The 17,540-nt window shown below is 35.5% G+C and overlaps 1 protein-coding gene across 2 annotated transcripts in view; it reads left to right on the top strand.

The window, feature by feature from the left end:
- The window catches only part of SLC44A5 (solute carrier family 44, member 5), a 428,960-nt gene that overhangs the window by 332,957 nt on the left and 78,463 nt on the right, over positions 1-17,540 (top strand). For both annotated transcript variants that reach the window (XM_011977830.1, XM_011977822.1), the window contains exon 5: positions 1,417-1,490. In XM_011977830.1, the coding sequence (XP_011833220.1) occupies positions 1,417-1,490 (74 nt within the window). The remainder of the gene's footprint in view (positions 1-1,416; positions 1,491-17,540) is intronic.

The raw sequence follows: 17,540 nt of genomic DNA, 5'->3' as shown, positions 1-17,540 counted from the left end.
AGCACCTGCTTTCTTCTCTTGTTATTATCATTCTCATAATTCTTAAATTCTAATGAAAGTTAAAATTCCTGCGTTGAAACTTGGTTTAAACAAATGATAGTTTGTTTCTGGTTTGCCCACAATGAACTTTCTTGATGAAAGATCGTTTCCTATTCCAAGGTAAAGAATTATAGAAATGTGTGTAGTTGATTTTAGATGTAGCTATTTTAAAACTTTGTAGAAAATTATAATCATACTAACATAACTCATAAGTGAAAAAGAGTTGGCGTTGGAGATCTAGATATTTGCCCCCTTCTTTAACAACCTCTTTCGTGTACCTTAAGTAAACAAACTCACTTTACTACGCCTAATAGCCTAAAGATATTCTTAGGAATCTCTCAAGGTTACATTTCTGAAAGCAATACAAGTATGACAGGCTTTATAAATGTGTGTTTGTTACTGTACAATTATTATTCATTACTTACCACTTCAAAAAATAAGTGTGTAACTTCAACCTGCCTGTGCTAGAAGATTAGGGTATATCTATATGCCCTCAAGATCAAGAACTTTTACCATGAAAATTCTCATGTGCAACTTTTAATCCTGTCAAATGAGCTGATCTTTTTCTTTACTAAAGGAGTCCTCATTGAGTTTCAAATAAAGATTGACAGTATTGCTGCTCACTTTCAAACCATACCTTTGACTTTCCAAGTCACTTATAAGCTAAACAAGATGTAATATTGCAGATAGAAAATACTTTAGTTGAAAACTTTGAGTATCCCTGCTGGATCCTGGCTTGGCTTCTGACCTTTAGGAAATCACAGACTCCCTGTGACTCAGATTTCCTCTAAACCTACATTGACAATATATAGCTTACAGAGACAGCTAGAAAACTGATACTTTTGAGACATTTTATTTTGAATGCTTTATATACATTGTTACTGGAATAGTTATAACTCAACTCCCCATAGAAAGTTAATGTAGTCAATCCTTTATCTAATAATAGTAGCTCTATCATGTGTATGTAGGAAGAAAATGGAGAAGAGGAGGGATGGGAAATGGGTATTTTATACCATGTGTGAAGGAGGCATGAAGAGGAAAATCATAAAATCAAATAGCTTATATTACAATTTCAAATAAAAAATGGCTATCTGATGTTGGCGTACTCTAATCTTTAAAAATATTTTACAAATAAATAAGAGAAAACAAATACTAAGAGTTCTGAGGGACATTCGTTAATCATGGAGCTATGACCCCTCCATGACTGCTAACGTCTTTGCAGAAATTCATCTGATCTACCTTTCAAAATTATTGAATAAATATGCAATTATGAAATAGCATATCACTATTACTATATTTTTCTCTCTTCATTTTGTGCAGTAAACAGGAAGTCATTTGGGACCTCTTTTAATTCTTTCTTTCTTTTCTTGTCTTTAGGAGTTGTACAGATGTTCTGTGCTGTATGATCTTCCTACTGTGTATTGTTGGCTACATTGTTTTAGGACTTGTGGGTGAGTAAATACAGGTATAGAAAATATTTCACACTTGCTAATGGAATAACTAAGTCAGCGTCACATATTAAACATTAATGATTGTCTTCCAAAAGCCTCCTACTATTGATTGTTGTCTTTCCTGGAGGAAATGTGCCTCACCAGGATTTATCAGGTAGCAGACAATAAAAAATGAATATAAAACAGTTGAGTCAAAGGCAAGCCCAAATTACTTAAGTAAATACAATTATAAAGATGAAAGAGAAGAGTTTATGGTTCCTTTTTAATCATTGTTACTTTTGAAATTCTAATAAGCAACCAATTATGTTCATGTTGCAGTTTGCAAAGAAGAACTAGGGCCTAGATCATTTTAGGTAATACTAATACATAAACTTTTCTTTTTATAAGCAAATTAAAAAGAAGGAACAATTATTAAGAATTTCACCAGATAATTCATTGACATACAAAAAGTTCTAGTCTCTTTGCCCAAGAGATATCTAGCAAAGAGATACCTTGTTATTTATTGTTAAGTTAAAAATTTTACTATGAAAGTGAAAATAAGAGAAGTATGGAGATTCTTTATTTGAATTTTGTTTTGTTTTGTTTTGTTTTGTTTTTTTGAGACACAGTCTCACTGTGTCCCCAGGCTGGAGTGCAGTAGCATGATCTCGGCTCACTGCAACCTCCAACTCCCTGGTTCAAGTGATTCTCCTGTCTCAGCCTCCCGAGTAGCTGGGATTACAGGCATGCACTACCATGCCCAGCTCATTTTTGTACTTTTTTTTTTTTTAGTAGAGACAGGGTTTCACCATGTTGGCCAGGATGGTCTTGATCTCCTGACCTCGTGATCTGCCCGCCTTGGCCTCCCAAAGTGCTGGGATTACAGGCATGAGCCACCGTGCCTGGCCTATTTGAATTTTTTTTAAACAACTACCAATGTTACTAGTATGAATATTTTCTGCAAAAAAAGGTTTCACAATTGTATATGAGTGGATCAAACTTTTTTTCCCCCAGAGACGTAGGTTCTGTCCCTTAAATTCTGACTTAGGAAACTTTAATATGTTATTATTGGGATGAAAGTTGTGAAAGTCAGATATTAGCTAGTACCAGTAATTAATGGCATGGAGTCAATGTGGATGGAATGTATTAGCAGAAAGAAAGTTATACCCTAACTGGGGAACAATGAAAAATATTTTTCTGTGCTCTTCAGTTTTTTCTTCCAATAAGATAAATACTTTGAAAACACCAATTGAAAGTCATTTCCAAAAGATAATCTTGATATTGCCATGCAAAAGCTACACAGAATTGGAGAATTCAAAAAATTAAGACAGGAAAATAGGGAGGGAGAGAAAAATAAAGGAGCATAAGTCATAAAGTAAATATATTCTTCTAAGATCTTCAGAACATTCTTTCATTATTTCTTAAAGTGATTTAAATTCTAACCATTAATGAAGTTGTAGTACAATATGTAATCTCTAGAGTAAATATTATAATAAAATAAATTTTCTTACATAAAATTTAGAATTTTGGTTTCTCTCACTTTGGGACACATCTTTCTTATCTATGTAATTTTTCTTTTTTTTTTACTTTTCATCATAGAATTGAAATTTGTTACATAAGTGAAAGATTTGGAATCAGGTACATCTACAGTTTCATCATTTTTTTGAAGATCTTGGGTTACTTACTCAACCTCAGTTTTCTTACCTGGAAAATATGGAAACATTACCCGCCTTCAGGGCTGTTGTGAGGAGTAAATGAAATAATACCTAACTATACCAATAATGCTGCTTAACAGTTCTGAGTAGTAGTTTGTTTGCTACCATTGTATAACTGAGTTGTCCTGAATTTTAATACATTTCTTTTCAATATAATTTACAATATTATTTCCATGGCAACCCATAATTTGGGCTATTAAAGTTTGACTGCACACAGGAACTTCACAAAGATCTCTTCCTGTGACAAGAATCTTTTCACTAGGAGACCCTATTCCTTCATCAAATAAGTCTCTCCTCTGTATCTCAAAGCCAGTCTAATGTAGTCCACAGAAAAATGCTTTGTGTCCTTGTATAGAGTGGGAAAACCCACTGCCACTCTCCTGTAAACAAAACAGAGGAGTGTATGCCAGTATTTTCTCTGGAGCAAGATAAGAAATTCGCCTTTCTTTTTCCCAGAACTCCAAATTCAGTTTGTAAATGTCTTAATTCACATAAGGAAATTGGCAGATAAATGTTACTCAATAAAAAACTATGTTGAGTAGTAAATTAATTCAGTGATGTCTCCAGATTAATCCCAATGCCACTGATTAAAATGAGTGACTCACAAAATTCACTAAATATATATACTTTTTTTCATCCCTGAACTGTAAATAGCCTTACTGGCTTCGTTTCAAGATAAACTTAATTCTTTGATTATATCTAATGTTGGACTAAAAGAAGCACGAGGGGAAACTATGGCAGAGATTACTAGAAGTGTGAAGGATTTTTTAACATGCAAGAATATATACCTTCATTTGAGCAAATATGATGCTAAGTCAGTTTCACTGATGTGTTATACGTATTTTGGTGTCTTTTGCCAACTGTGTTAGTGCCTTTGTAGACTTATCTATCATCCATGATCTTTTCATAAAAAAGTGTTTTCATGAAAGAGACATGGTTTTTTTTTTTTGCTTTGTTTTTACAAAATCTGCTGAGAGAAACTGTTATTTGCCCTTTATGTGGAATATGGCCAGCTAGGGTAATACTTCAATACAACAGAGATACTTAACATTTGATTGATGAACAGCAGAACCTTTGTTCAAGTGGATGAAGTGGAGTCTGGGTAGAAGTAATCAAATCTTGAAAGATCAAACTAACCTTTATGATAATAACCCTCCTTTGTCCTACTTTGGTGATGATTACTATTCAATTATTGTACTAATTAGAAAAAAATGAATATTTATTATGCAAATTATTCTTTGCTATACTTATTGCTGTCATTAAGTATACAATAATAGCAAATTTTAACATTCAATAAATTTTTATGTCGAGGCGTGGTGGCCATGGCTCATACCTGTAACCCCAGCACTTCAGGAGGCCAAGACTGGCCAATAGCTTGAGCTCATGAGTTTGGGACCAGCCTGAGCAACATGGCAAATTCCTGTCCTTACAAGAAATACAAAAATTAGACAGATGTTATGGTGTGCTCCTGTAGTCTCAGCTACTTGGGAGGTTGAGGTGGGAGGATGGTTTGAGCCTGGAAGGCAGATGTTGCAGTGAGCTGAGATCACACCACTGCACTCCAGCCTGGGTGATAGAGCCAGACTTTGTCTCAAAAATAAATAAGTAAGTAAATAATTTTAATTTGTTTTCTTTTTAAATTGATTACTCTTTGGGTGATTTAGTTCATTATTGTATTTACTTAGGAAGTGCTTGAAGTTACGATCCAAAGTTTGTTTTGGTTTTGCTTTTTTTAACCTTTCCCAGGGGTAATTATCTCTAGTAGCTGAGAAAGTAAGAAGTTAACAAGAAAGTTAATGCAAACAAGACCAGAACTCTGTCACCATGCTGTAAGAAACTCAAGCTCTGTGTAGCAGCTATGTGGAGGAGTCCGGGCCAACAGGCTCAGCTGGGCTCCCAAGGATAATTAGTGTCCACTATCAGCCCAGTTGGGTTTTCTGAAGCCCCAGTCAACACCTGACTGTATGAGAGATCCCAAGGGAGAATTAAGCCCTTCCCAAAATTCCTGACACACCAAATCATGAGTAAAATAAAAATTTGTTATATTAAGGCAGCAAGTTTGGGGTGCAACAATAGATAAGCGGAACAAAATTTGGTACCTGGAAGTGGGATGCTGGTTTAAGAAAACCCACAATACCGGCATTGGTTTTGAGACCAGGTGGTGTTCAGAAATCCAGTGGGTTTTGTGGAGGCTGCCGGTTAGTTTGAAAGAAAATGAGAAAGACGTGATTGGAAGCAGCGGGGAAGGGCACCTCGCTATGTAGTGGTCAAAAGTCTGGCATCACTATTGCTGTGGTAATGAGGGATGTAGGAAATGTACCTAATGAATTCAATGATCTAGATAAAGAAATCATCCTTAGGAGAGTAGCTAACTCTGCTGAGCCTTGTCCACACTTGGACCTGACTTAGGTGATGAGATCTAGACCTTAAGCCCGAGCCTGATGAGGTAATTGGATGAAGTTTCTGGGGATTTTGAGAGAAGGTAAGTGTATTTACATTAGAAGGGAACACATTTTTTTAAAAAAGAAAAAAATACTGGGTAGAGGGTGGACTACGGTATCCTTAATACATGGCTGCAAATTATTTGTCATTTTTCCCATTGAGAAGGAGGATCTGCAATCCTTTCCCCTTGAATACAGTCAGGCTTGTGATTGCTTCTTTAATAGGGGAATGAACCAAGCCAAAGCAGAGTAGTAAAGAGCCTTGACATGCAGGTTATTTGTAGATCAGTAGAAAGGATTAAAGGAATTGCCTCATGACTTGAGTGGAGACAGTGGATCTGAAAATACCAAGTAGAGAAAGAAAGAAATTTACATAATTACATAAGGCTAAATTCTCACATTCAGCCTTAATCCTTCATAGAAAAAGGTAGAGAATAAACAAAATAGTTAATAATAAAGTAGTCAAAATTGATCTCATCATTTCTGATATTAAATTATATGTTCCTTGTTTTGGGGCAATAATACAGTCATATCTGTTTTTTCATTTATTACTTAAGGAAATCTAGCATATCACACTCTTTCCTGACCTAAACTTTCCCAAAACACCAAGGAGGTAGCAACCTGATTTCCAATCTCTAGGTGGAGAGACTTTGTAGTGTTCTGGAGATCTGACATTTTGGTTGTGCCATTTAGTATCATTTCATAATCCGTTGCTTATCTTAATCTTCCCACTACTGTAGTGGCTTCCCAATCCAAGACTACTGCTTTTTAAATATTTCAGCAATATTCAAACATTGGTTCCCAAAGCATGACAAGGGTCAGAATAGGTGCATTCAAACTGACTTCTTGCTTGATCAGAACCAGCCCTTACTCTTAGGTGCTGCTTTTAAGCCTAGGACCCCAGCCCAGTCTCTTCCTCCATGGTAAGTTCCCTTTGAGGGTATTTTTATCCTTTTTGTCCAGCAAGCCTAGTTCAGGGTCAATCTGATCTATTCTAAATTAAAGTCTCAGGGATAAAAGTTTGACGTCTTATCTCTTCTTTCTCTTAAAGCGAATTGGTCTTCCTCTATCCCAATAAACATGAGGAAGGAAGAAAGCATATTTTCATAACTAAGAGAAGTCACTCAAGTGACCTTTTGAAGAACAAAGATAATTCCAAGATGACTTTTTCATTCTGCCCATACAAAGAAGCAGTGAACAGTTTCTCTTACTAATAAACACATAAATATATATTTTAAATTAATTTAATTTTTTAGCTTTATGAGCTATGATTGACACATTTTAAAAAGTATATATTTAAGGTGTACAACCTGGTATTTTAGTATATATATATATCTTGTGTAAAGATCTCCACAGTCAGGCTAACATATATGTCACCTGACATAGTTACTTTTGTTTGTGAGTGAGTGTTTGGAAAGAACAGTTAAAATATATTCTCTTAGCAAATTTCAAGAATAAAATACATTATTAACTATAGTCAATACTGTAAATCAGATTTCTAGAACTTATTCATCTTATAACTGAAAGTTCATACTCTTTATCCATTATCTCCTAATTTCTCCCACACCCCCAGATCCTGGCAACTACCATTCTGCTCTCTGCTTCTATGAGTTGGAGTATTTTAGATTTCACATATAAAGGAGATCATGCAGTATTTTTCTTCTATGTCTGGTTTATTTCACTTAGCATAATGTCCTCTAGGTTCATTCATGTTGTCACAACTTGGCAGGATTTTCTTCTTTTTTAAGGCTTAAAAATATTCCATTTTGTGTGTATATGTGTGTGTATGTATACACACACACACACACACACACACACACACACAAGCATACATACACTATAATTTCTTTATCCATTCAACAATTGATCGATACTTAAATTGATTCCAAATCTTGGCTATTGTGAATAATGCTGCAATGGACATGGGAGTACAGAAACCTCTTCAACATACTGAGTTCAAATCTTTTGGGTAAATATCCAGATGTGGGACTGCTGGATCATATGATAATTCTATTTTTAATTTTTTGAGTGACTTCCATGCTATCATTCATAATAGCTATACTAATTTACATTCCTACTAACAGTGTACAAGAATTCCCTTTTTCTCCACGCCTTCTCAACACTTATCTTTTGTCTTTTTTATAATAACCATCTGTACCTCACTAGGCATCCTGTTGTTCTAATTTGGGAGCTTAGTGATGTGACCACAATATTCATTGCAAGAGGAAACTGGCAATTGGAAATGAGTATAACTGGAAATTACATTGTGCTGTTACTCTACTTTGGAACTAAAGTAAACCTATCAGATCACAGCTTGGAAACATTGTTTTAGCCAAGTAAAATCATATCTCACAATTAAAAAGTAAGAATTTTTAGAAATCCCAGTTCTATTGCTTTTTAAATTGTTCCAGGGAACTTTTCTTAAATGTTCATTGTATTTATAACCAGAATCAATATTAAATGTCCTTTTGCATTCTTTACAAATATATAAATATTTACAAATTAAATTACAAACCTATACTTCTTTTTATTTTGAAAGTCTTCATATTGAAAAGAAAGCACTTAGTTTTCACTGTTACTTGAGCCGATATTTTAGTATTGAGTGAGTTTTTTACTGTTTGTTTTATTTTGTTGAGTGCATACATGGTAGATGATTTTAAGTGGAATATTTTTATCATGAGAGGGACTGATTTGTGCTCAAGGACATGACCCTAAACTCACCATTGGGTAGAAGAGGCCACCTGTGAAATGATAAACAGCATTTTTCTTATCTAAGCAACAGTATACAGGGCTGCTTCCAAAAATGTTTCTATAGCAGCGGTGTCATCAACACAGATTTTCAAGTTCGGTATCATGTGTCCTATTATCTGCTTCATTGCATTTGTAAATTGCTTGTGTTAAAAAGCCATAAGCACAATTTGGCAGGCCTGTTCCTCACATATTAAAACAGTTAAAATGTACCTTTAAGGGATACAAAGTAATGATTTGAAAGCCAACATTCCCAACCAGCAAGTGTTTAGGGAATGCCTTCCCTGCCCCAAACAGATTTGCAGTTAATTTTTAAGTGTCAGTGCAAGCAGTTAGTCTAATCACATTTTCTCCTTGACAGAGGGCTTTTAAATGGCTGCAACTCCTGACTCAACCCTAGAGCACAACAAGAACATGCTTTGCAAATGTTTGAAAATGAGAGATAATGTTAGATCATAATGCTCGCTCCTGGTACTTCAGAAACATGCATTTCCTCGATATGAGTGAAAAGATAATTTGCCTGAATAAATTTTTCACCATCTCTTACCAATCTTTGGTTATCTGCTATGAATTTCCCTAATAGAATTCTTTTACAAATAATTTCTCTTCTCTCTTCTCTTTCTGTTTTATACACACAAGACACACATGTGCACATGCACAAACATGAGTCATCTTCACTTGAAGTGGTGTTTTAAAATTTTTCTAAAACAGTGAGATAATGAAACAAGATGATTGAACCAGATTTGTATTGGTTTTATTCACCAACATAACCCAAGTAGTTTAATTCTAGAGCCTGTGCTCTTGAACACTACACTATACTGTATTTTATTTAATAAAGATAATAAATGATGAATAAGTAATGAAGGTTACTGAGAGAAGGGTAGACCAGAACCCCATGATCCTCAGCTAATGCTTTTCTCTTCCTCCTTCCCCTCCCACCTCCTCTAATTCCACACTGAGTTGGGCTTAACACAGCGAGTATCCACGAACAGTTTGGGGCATAAATGAAAGGCAGGTATTCTTCTGCAATCAAAGATCATCAACAATCTATTATCTTCAGTCTTGCCCCTCTGAGACTGATACGGGTCACTTTGCTGCAGTGCCATTGTTAATTTTCAGTAATTAAAAAAAATTAGCCTCTATTATGTACAAACTAAAAAGGGGAGTGTATTCTTTATCATAATCCACACCTAAATAGTTGGTTTCCTTTCCTTTAGTTAATTCTTGTACTATGGAGTAAATAAAATTATTTTAGGCAATGTTTAATTCTTTAACAAGAAAAACCTCAAAGGATTTCATGGGCCTCTCAAAAAAAGTGTTATTTACTAGTAGATGTTAATGAGTATTACACGTAACATTTTCAGATATAATACATTGCATCGATTTTTAGGAACCATGAGAGCTGCTTCATATAAAGCAAGAAGATGTGGCTAATTATAGAACCACAGTTAAGCAAGTAAAGACCAAGACCAGAAACCCTGAATAGGGAGTGGCCTCGACCTCTTCCAAGAAAATTTGAATAGGAAGACAAGGACCTACCTGAACAGAACCTTTACCATGGAATTCACAGCTGACACTAACAGCTAAAAAAATCTCCCTGTGGTTCATCATAGAAAATCCTAAGATGCTAACTCTCCATCCGTATCTGAAATTATGCTTTACCCTGCTTTCTGTGTAAGCACCACACTGGTCTCCTGTCTGTCCTCAGTACCCATCACACTCCCACCCCTCACAGGCCCTGTGTCCATGTTGTTCATGTGCTGGAAGCCTCTTGGGCCTCTATTCATTTTTGAGGTCTCATCTCCTGAATCACTTCAGAAACATCATCCCTGACTTCCCTCATGTGATCATCTGCCTCTGCGAATCATGCTTTTCATGCCACATATTGCTCCTTTGTAGCACATGTCAGAATTGGAATTTTACATTTATTTGTGCAGTTAATTCATTAAAATCTATTTCTCCCAACAGACTGTAGGCTTTGGGAGAGCAAGAACCATTATATTCCCAGGGTCTAGCTTGGTGCTGACACAGAGGAAGCACTCAAAAAATATTTGTAGAATGAATGAAGAAATTATTTGTACAATGAATGAAGGAAAAAAAACCCATAAACTCCTGTCCTCATTGTTTCAACTACTTCCTTACCTTAAAAATGAAAATGAAAAACCTATCTGCTAATGTGAATGAAAATCTTAAATAAAATCTTGAATAGTGGTGGTCTAACATCGACTTAGAATAATCAGAAAATTAAGTGTATTAAAGTAATCAGCAAAAAGTCAAATGCAAAAAAAAAAAAAAACACACTTGTTATAAAAAACTGACTTTCATTTCTTGGTAATTTGGTTGTTTTTCTGTTTTCTTAAATTCTGTGCCTATTTTTTACAAATCTGTTTTAAGGATATGCTTTGCTTTGTCCCCTCTTTTACATCCTATTCTCACTCCTTCCAATTCATAGACCTTGAAATTTAGGTGTATCTTCTTCCTCTTTGCTACTGCTGTTTCATGTAGCAGTAAATTCTGATTAAAGATAGTCTGAAAACCATATATATATATAAAGAAAGTCTGAAAACCATGTATATATATATATAAAGTCTGAAAACCATATATATATACACACACACACATATATATACACACATATACACACACATATATATGTAGTTTTTGTTGTTGTTGTTGTTGTTGTTGTTGTTGTTGTTTTTGAGACGGAGTCTCACTCTGTCCCCCAGGCTGGAGTGCGGTGGCGCAATCTCCGCTCACTGCAAGCTCCGCCTCCCGGGTTCACGCCATTCTCCCGCCTCAGTCTCCCTAGTAGCTGGGACTACAGGCGCCCACCACCACGCCCGGCTAATTTTTTTGTATTTTTAGTAGAGACAGGGTTTCACCGTGTTAGCCAGGATGGTCTCCATCTGCTGACCTCATGATCCGCCCATCTCGGCCTCCGAAAGTGCTGGGATTACAGGCTTGAGCCACTGAGCCCGGCCTCAACCTTACATATTTTTTAAATGAAGTGCTGAGTGTCTCGCTGTATATATCTGAAGTCCCACTCTTTAATGGGCTAGTCACTTGTTCAGAATATGGGCTGGGCATTTTTCATTTTCCCCTCCAAATCTAGTCCTTATTCTCCTCATCCTGCTCTGTCCCTTGGGAATCTGGCATTTATGGGTTACACCAAGTGGCTCTCTTGTCCTCTGGCTTCCAGTTTGGTGAGATGGGAGGGTAGGAGCATGAGTCTGTAGATTTCTGCCTTTGACTCTCTTGCTGATGGGTCACAACAGGTTGGCTACACCTCTCTAAGGCTCCTGCTCCCGTCAGTGCTGTCAATGAGCTCTCTCCATTCAGATTGGCCTCCTGGATTTGGGTTACCCCTCCTGTGCCTCTTCAGACCTAGGGGTGGAAATGGCTCCCTATTGGTGCCAATCTCTGGGTTCTACATCAATTCCTGCTTGTTTCCCTTCATGCTGTTCATGCTTTTATGAATATCTCCTTTATTAAACTCTACTCAACTATTCTATATGAGTTTAATACCTGTTTCCTGCTAGGACCCTGCCATACTCTAGAAAACAGCTCCCCAGCCTCGAAAGGCATTGTTTCCTACAGGGGGATATAACTGGCTCGTCAGGGGATTATTCTACCATTCCATTATGCCAGCTACTTCTGGTTGAATGGGGCTCAGTGTTGGTCATCTATGCTGATAAATTTGTTGCATACACATTGTTAGAAGCCAGGTCATCCTTTGTGAGTACAAGTCCATGTTATCAAAACCCACACATAATCTTCATCTCTGTTATCATGGTCTTTATTACAAAATCATTGAATGAGTGGTTTCCATCTTGATTATTGAAAACTACCTCTACAGAAGGGGCTTCACTAAGCAGCCACATGAGACATAAGTATCTTCATATTCTGGGTCCATTTAGAGGTCAATCCTTGTAGTTATTTCTCAAACTTCCTGGACATTATCTAATATTTTTCTTTTCTAGTCCATGACATTGTAGCCAAATCATTGGCCTCTATCTATAAATAGATTAAATGATTCAGATCTTCTACTCTTCTGGTCAAAGTAGACAACCAGAATAATTTACCCTAGTCAATGCCAACAGATCCTCCACAGCCATCTATAAATCTGGTTTAATTTTTTCCTTCTCAGTCTGCTGATCAAAGGTACCTTTCCATGATTAAATTTCCATGATCAAAGAGACTTTTCATGTATGTGTTTCTTTAACACATACCTATTGGCATCGGAAGTTAATATATTATTATTGTAAGAATTCTTCTTATGTAACTTTGTTGAGTCTTTATGACCTTCTGACACATTGTAGGAATATGTCATTTCCATTGAGAATGGAGTGCTGCTGGGCACAACCACCTCTAGACTTGATGGACCAAATAGTATCCTTTAAACATCATGATGGGAAGCTCATGTCATTGGGTGTTCATTCAGGGACAAGGGGCTATTTCTCAAAAGAAGAATAGTTATTTTCTGAAAAAAACACAGATTTTCTTCAACACCCTGGAGACCTCTACTGTGACTCTCTAATAGGCATTTGCCACAGGTCCCATAAAGTGTCTTGCTTTTGACAGGTATTTTAGACACAGTGGCACACCTGTTTGTACAGTAGCCTGGATTATCTGAAAAGTATTTTATTTCTCTGAGCGCTACTCAAATCTGGCAACTAATAAGTATTGCACCCCTTTTAATAGCAGAAAATGTAAGATGCAGTAACTTATCTTTCACTATGGAGAAGATATAATTACTGGAACCCTCAGGAACTTTACTGAGGTGGAAGACTCCTGTATTGTCATAAAATTTTTCTCCTATCCATTAGCATGCAAGTGTCTGTATAAGGCATCAAAATTATATGCTATTCACTATTCCCCAGATCTTATCAGCATGATGCTATGAATATAATGAATCTGTGTGGCAACCTGTGGAGTAAGGATATTTTCAAAATCCTGTAGACTAAATTGTGGCAAAGAGCTAGAAAGTCATATACCATTTAGGGAAGAAAGTGAAGATGTGATACTATCCTTGCCAGATAAAACCAAATACCCCTAAGGTTATCTACTTATTGGAAAAAGTAGAAAGCATTTGTTTGATCTATTGCTGTATCCAAAGTGACAGAGACTGTTTTGATTAGTTCTAGTACACAGACAATAACTTGAAGAACAGCTGAAATTAAGGCCATGACTTGGTTGAGCTTAAGAGAATACACTAAGAATCTTTAGAACCTGTCTTCCCTCTGCACTGCCAATCAGTATCATACATAGTTTCCTTAGGAAGAATGTGCTAAGAAATAATATTATACTAAATATGAGATGTATTCATCTCTATATTTTCAGAGTTTATGTGTGCCTATATCATTCATTCATGAATGACCAAAGAGAAATGTGACCATTGACAATTCAGTATGAATGAATGAATGAAAGGGAGTTTGATCGTATTGTAGACTGGAATTTTAAAATAAAGCTTTTCATGTTTACTTTAAGAACTAAGGTAAACAGATGTCAGATACTGTGTAATAGTTTAGGTCTTAAGGAATATTTTAAATCATGTTTAAGGTTTCATGTGTTAAATCATACAGCGAGGACTGAAAAATACTAAAATCCTAGAAAGTGTAGCTATAAGCTTAACACATAATAAATTAAATAGAAAATATGTGTTTCCTAATTATTATGAATATTTAATTTGAAAAAAGAAAGATGGTGAAATTATTTACTTCAAGTATAAAAGTTTTTTTAGGACTTGCTGCTACAGGCTCTGTGAGACAGCCAAAAATGTTTGAAGACAAAGGACATAATCTGTTGGAAGCTTCATGGCCCCACCTAGCTCCTGAAAAACCTGAATACTTATCCGCACAACCCTGGGGCAAGCTTGTATCCCTCCTAAACTACTGGAGCTGATGCTGTCTTGAAAGCACCACCTCCTGGCTGGAGGCCAACACAAAATAAAGGCAGTAAATAAATCTACAACCAAGTCCTATCTTCAGCCTCCTTAAACAAAACCAGCAAAACTACACTTCATAAATGAAAAAAAAGATACAAGTTTTTTCAGACAATTAAGTGCTGAGAGAATTTGTCACTACCAAGCCATCATGACAAGAACTGCTAAAAGAAACTCTAAATCTTGAATCAAATCCTCAAAATAGCGTCTCCTTAAAGCATAGATCTCAATGGACCTCTAAAACAATAACACAATGAAAAATATCAAGGTGTTTAGTCAACAACTAGCATGATGAATAGAACAGTGCCTCACCTTTCAATACTAACATTGAATGTAAATGACGTAAATGTTCCACTTAAAAGATTCAGATTGACAGAATGGACAAGAATTCACCAACCAAGTATCTGCTGTCTTCAAGCGACTCACCTAACACATAAGGACTCACTTAAACTTAAAGTAAAGGGGTGGAAAGAGATATTCCATGAAAATGAACACCAAAATCAAGCAGGAGTAGCTATTATTATGTCAAACAAAACTGACTTTAAAGTGACAGCAGTTTAAAAAGACAAAGAGGGACATTATATAATGATGAAAGAACTTGTCCAACAGGAAACATCACAATTCTAAATATATATGCACCTAACTCTAGAGCTCCCAAATTTATAAAACTATTACTACTAGACCTGAGAAATTAGTCACATGTCAACACCATAATAGTGGGAGATTTCAATACTCCACTGACAGCACTAGACAGGACATCAAGACAAAATGTCAAAAAGTAACAGTGGACTTAAACTATAGCCTAGAACAAATGGACTTAACAGCTATTTACCGAAAATTCTACCCAACAACTGCAGAATATATATTCTATTCAGCAGCACATGGAACATTTTCCAAGATAGACCATATGATAGGCCACAAAACAAGTTTCAATAAATTTAAGAAAATCAAAATTATATCAAGTACTCTCTCAAACCACAGTAGAATAAAATCAGAAATCAATTTTTAAAGGAACTCTCAAAACCATGCACATACATGGAAATTAAATAACCTGCTCCTGAATTACCATTGCATTAACAATAAAATCAAGATGGAAATTTAAAAATTTATTTGAACTGTATGAAAATAGTAACACAATCTATCAAAACCTCTGGGATACAGCAAAAATGGTGCTAAGAGGACTCTTTGTAGCATTAAATGCTGACATCAAAAAGTCTGAAAGAGCACAAATATACAATCTAAAGTCACACCTCAATGGACTAGAGAAATAAGAACAAACCAAACCCAAACCCAGCAGAAGAAAAGAAATAACATCAGGGAACAACTAAATAAAATTGAAACACACAAAAAAGATAAATGAAACAAAAAGCTGGTTCTTTGAAAAGATAAAGAAAATTAATCAACCATTAGTGAGATTAATCAAGAAGAGAGAAGATCCAATTGAAATAAAATGGGAGAATTACAACCAATACAACAGAAATACAAAAGATTATTTAAGGCTACTATGAACACCTGTATGTGCACAAACCAAAAAACCTAGAGGAGATGGATAAATTCCTGGAAATATACAACCCTCCTAGATTAAGCCAGGAAGAAATAGAAACTCTGAACAAACCAACAAGGTTGAAATGATAATTTTAAAATTGTCAACAAAAAAAAATGTCCAGGACCAGACAGATTCACAGATGAATCTATCAGACATTCAAAGAAAAAGCTGTACCAATCCTATAGACACTATTCCAAAAGATAAAGAGGGAACCTTCTAAATCATTTTATGAAACCAGTATCACCCTAATGCCAAAACCAGGAAACAACGTAACACACACACAAGAAAACTATAGACCAATACTCCTGATGAACATAGATGCAAAAATCCTCAACAAAACACTGGCTAACTGAATCCAACAGCATGCCAAAAAGATAATACATCATGACCAAGTGGATTTCATACCAGAGATTCAGGGATGATTTAACATATGCAAGTCAATAAATGTGATACATCACATAAACAGAATTAAAAACAAAAATTGTATGATCATCTCAATAGACATAGGAAACGTATTTGATAAAATTCAGTGTCCCTTTATTATTAAGGCCCTCGGCAAAATTGGCATAGAAGGGACACACTTTAAGGTAATAAAAGCCATTTATGAAAAACCCACGGTCAACATTATACTAAACAGGGAGAAGTTTAAAGCATTCCCCCTGAGAACTTAAACAAGAAAAGGATGCTTGCTTTCAACACTTCTATTCAATGTAGCACTAGAAGTCCTAGCCAGAGTAACCAGACAACATTAATAAATAAAGGGCATTCAGATCAGTAAAAAGGAAGTCAAACTGTCATTGTTCACCAATGATATGATTTTCTACCTAGAAAACCCTGAAGACTCATCCAAAAAGCTGCTAGAACTGATAAATAAATTCAATATAGATAAATAAAGTTTCAGGATACAAAATCAATGTACATAAATTAGTAACTGCTATATACAAAGTGACCAAGCTGAGAATCAAATCAAGAACTCAATCCCTTTTATAATAACTGCAAAACAAAAACAAAATACTTAGGAATATACCAAATCAAGGAGGTAACACATCACTACACAGAAAACTACAAAACACTGCTGAAAGCAATCATAGATGACAGAAACAAATGGAAACACATACCATGCTCATGGATGGGTAGAATCAATATTGTGAAAATGACCATACTGCTGAAAACAATGTACAGATTCAATGCCATTTCGTATCAAAATACCATTATTATTCACGGAAATAGGAAAAAACAATCCTAAAATTCATATGGAATCAAAAAGGAGCCTGCATAACCAAAGCAAGAGTAATCAAAAAGAACAAATCTGGAGGGATCACATCACCCATCTTCAAACTGTATTATAAGGCCATAGTCACCAAAACAGCATTGTACTGGTATTAAAATAGGCACATATTCTGCCCAATGAAGCAGAACAGAAAACCCAGAAATAAAGCCAAATACTTACAGCCAACTGATCTTCGACAAAGCAAACAAAAACAAAAAGTGGAGAAAGGACATCCTGTTCAACAAATGATGCTGGGATAAGGCACATGTAGAAGAATAAAACTGGATCCTCATCTCTCACCTTATATAAAAATCAACTGAAGATGAATCAATGATTTAAATCTAAGACCTGAAACCATAAAAATTCTAGAAGATAACATCAGAAAAACTCTTCTGGACATTGGCTTAGAT

This window comes from Mandrillus leucophaeus, unplaced genomic scaffold, assembly GCF_000951045.1.
Source record: "Mandrillus leucophaeus isolate KB7577 unplaced genomic scaffold, Mleu.le_1.0 Scaffold103, whole genome shotgun sequence".
Taxonomy (NCBI): domain Eukaryota; kingdom Metazoa; phylum Chordata; class Mammalia; order Primates; family Cercopithecidae; genus Mandrillus; species Mandrillus leucophaeus.
This window is presented reverse-complemented; position numbering and strand designations above follow the sequence as displayed.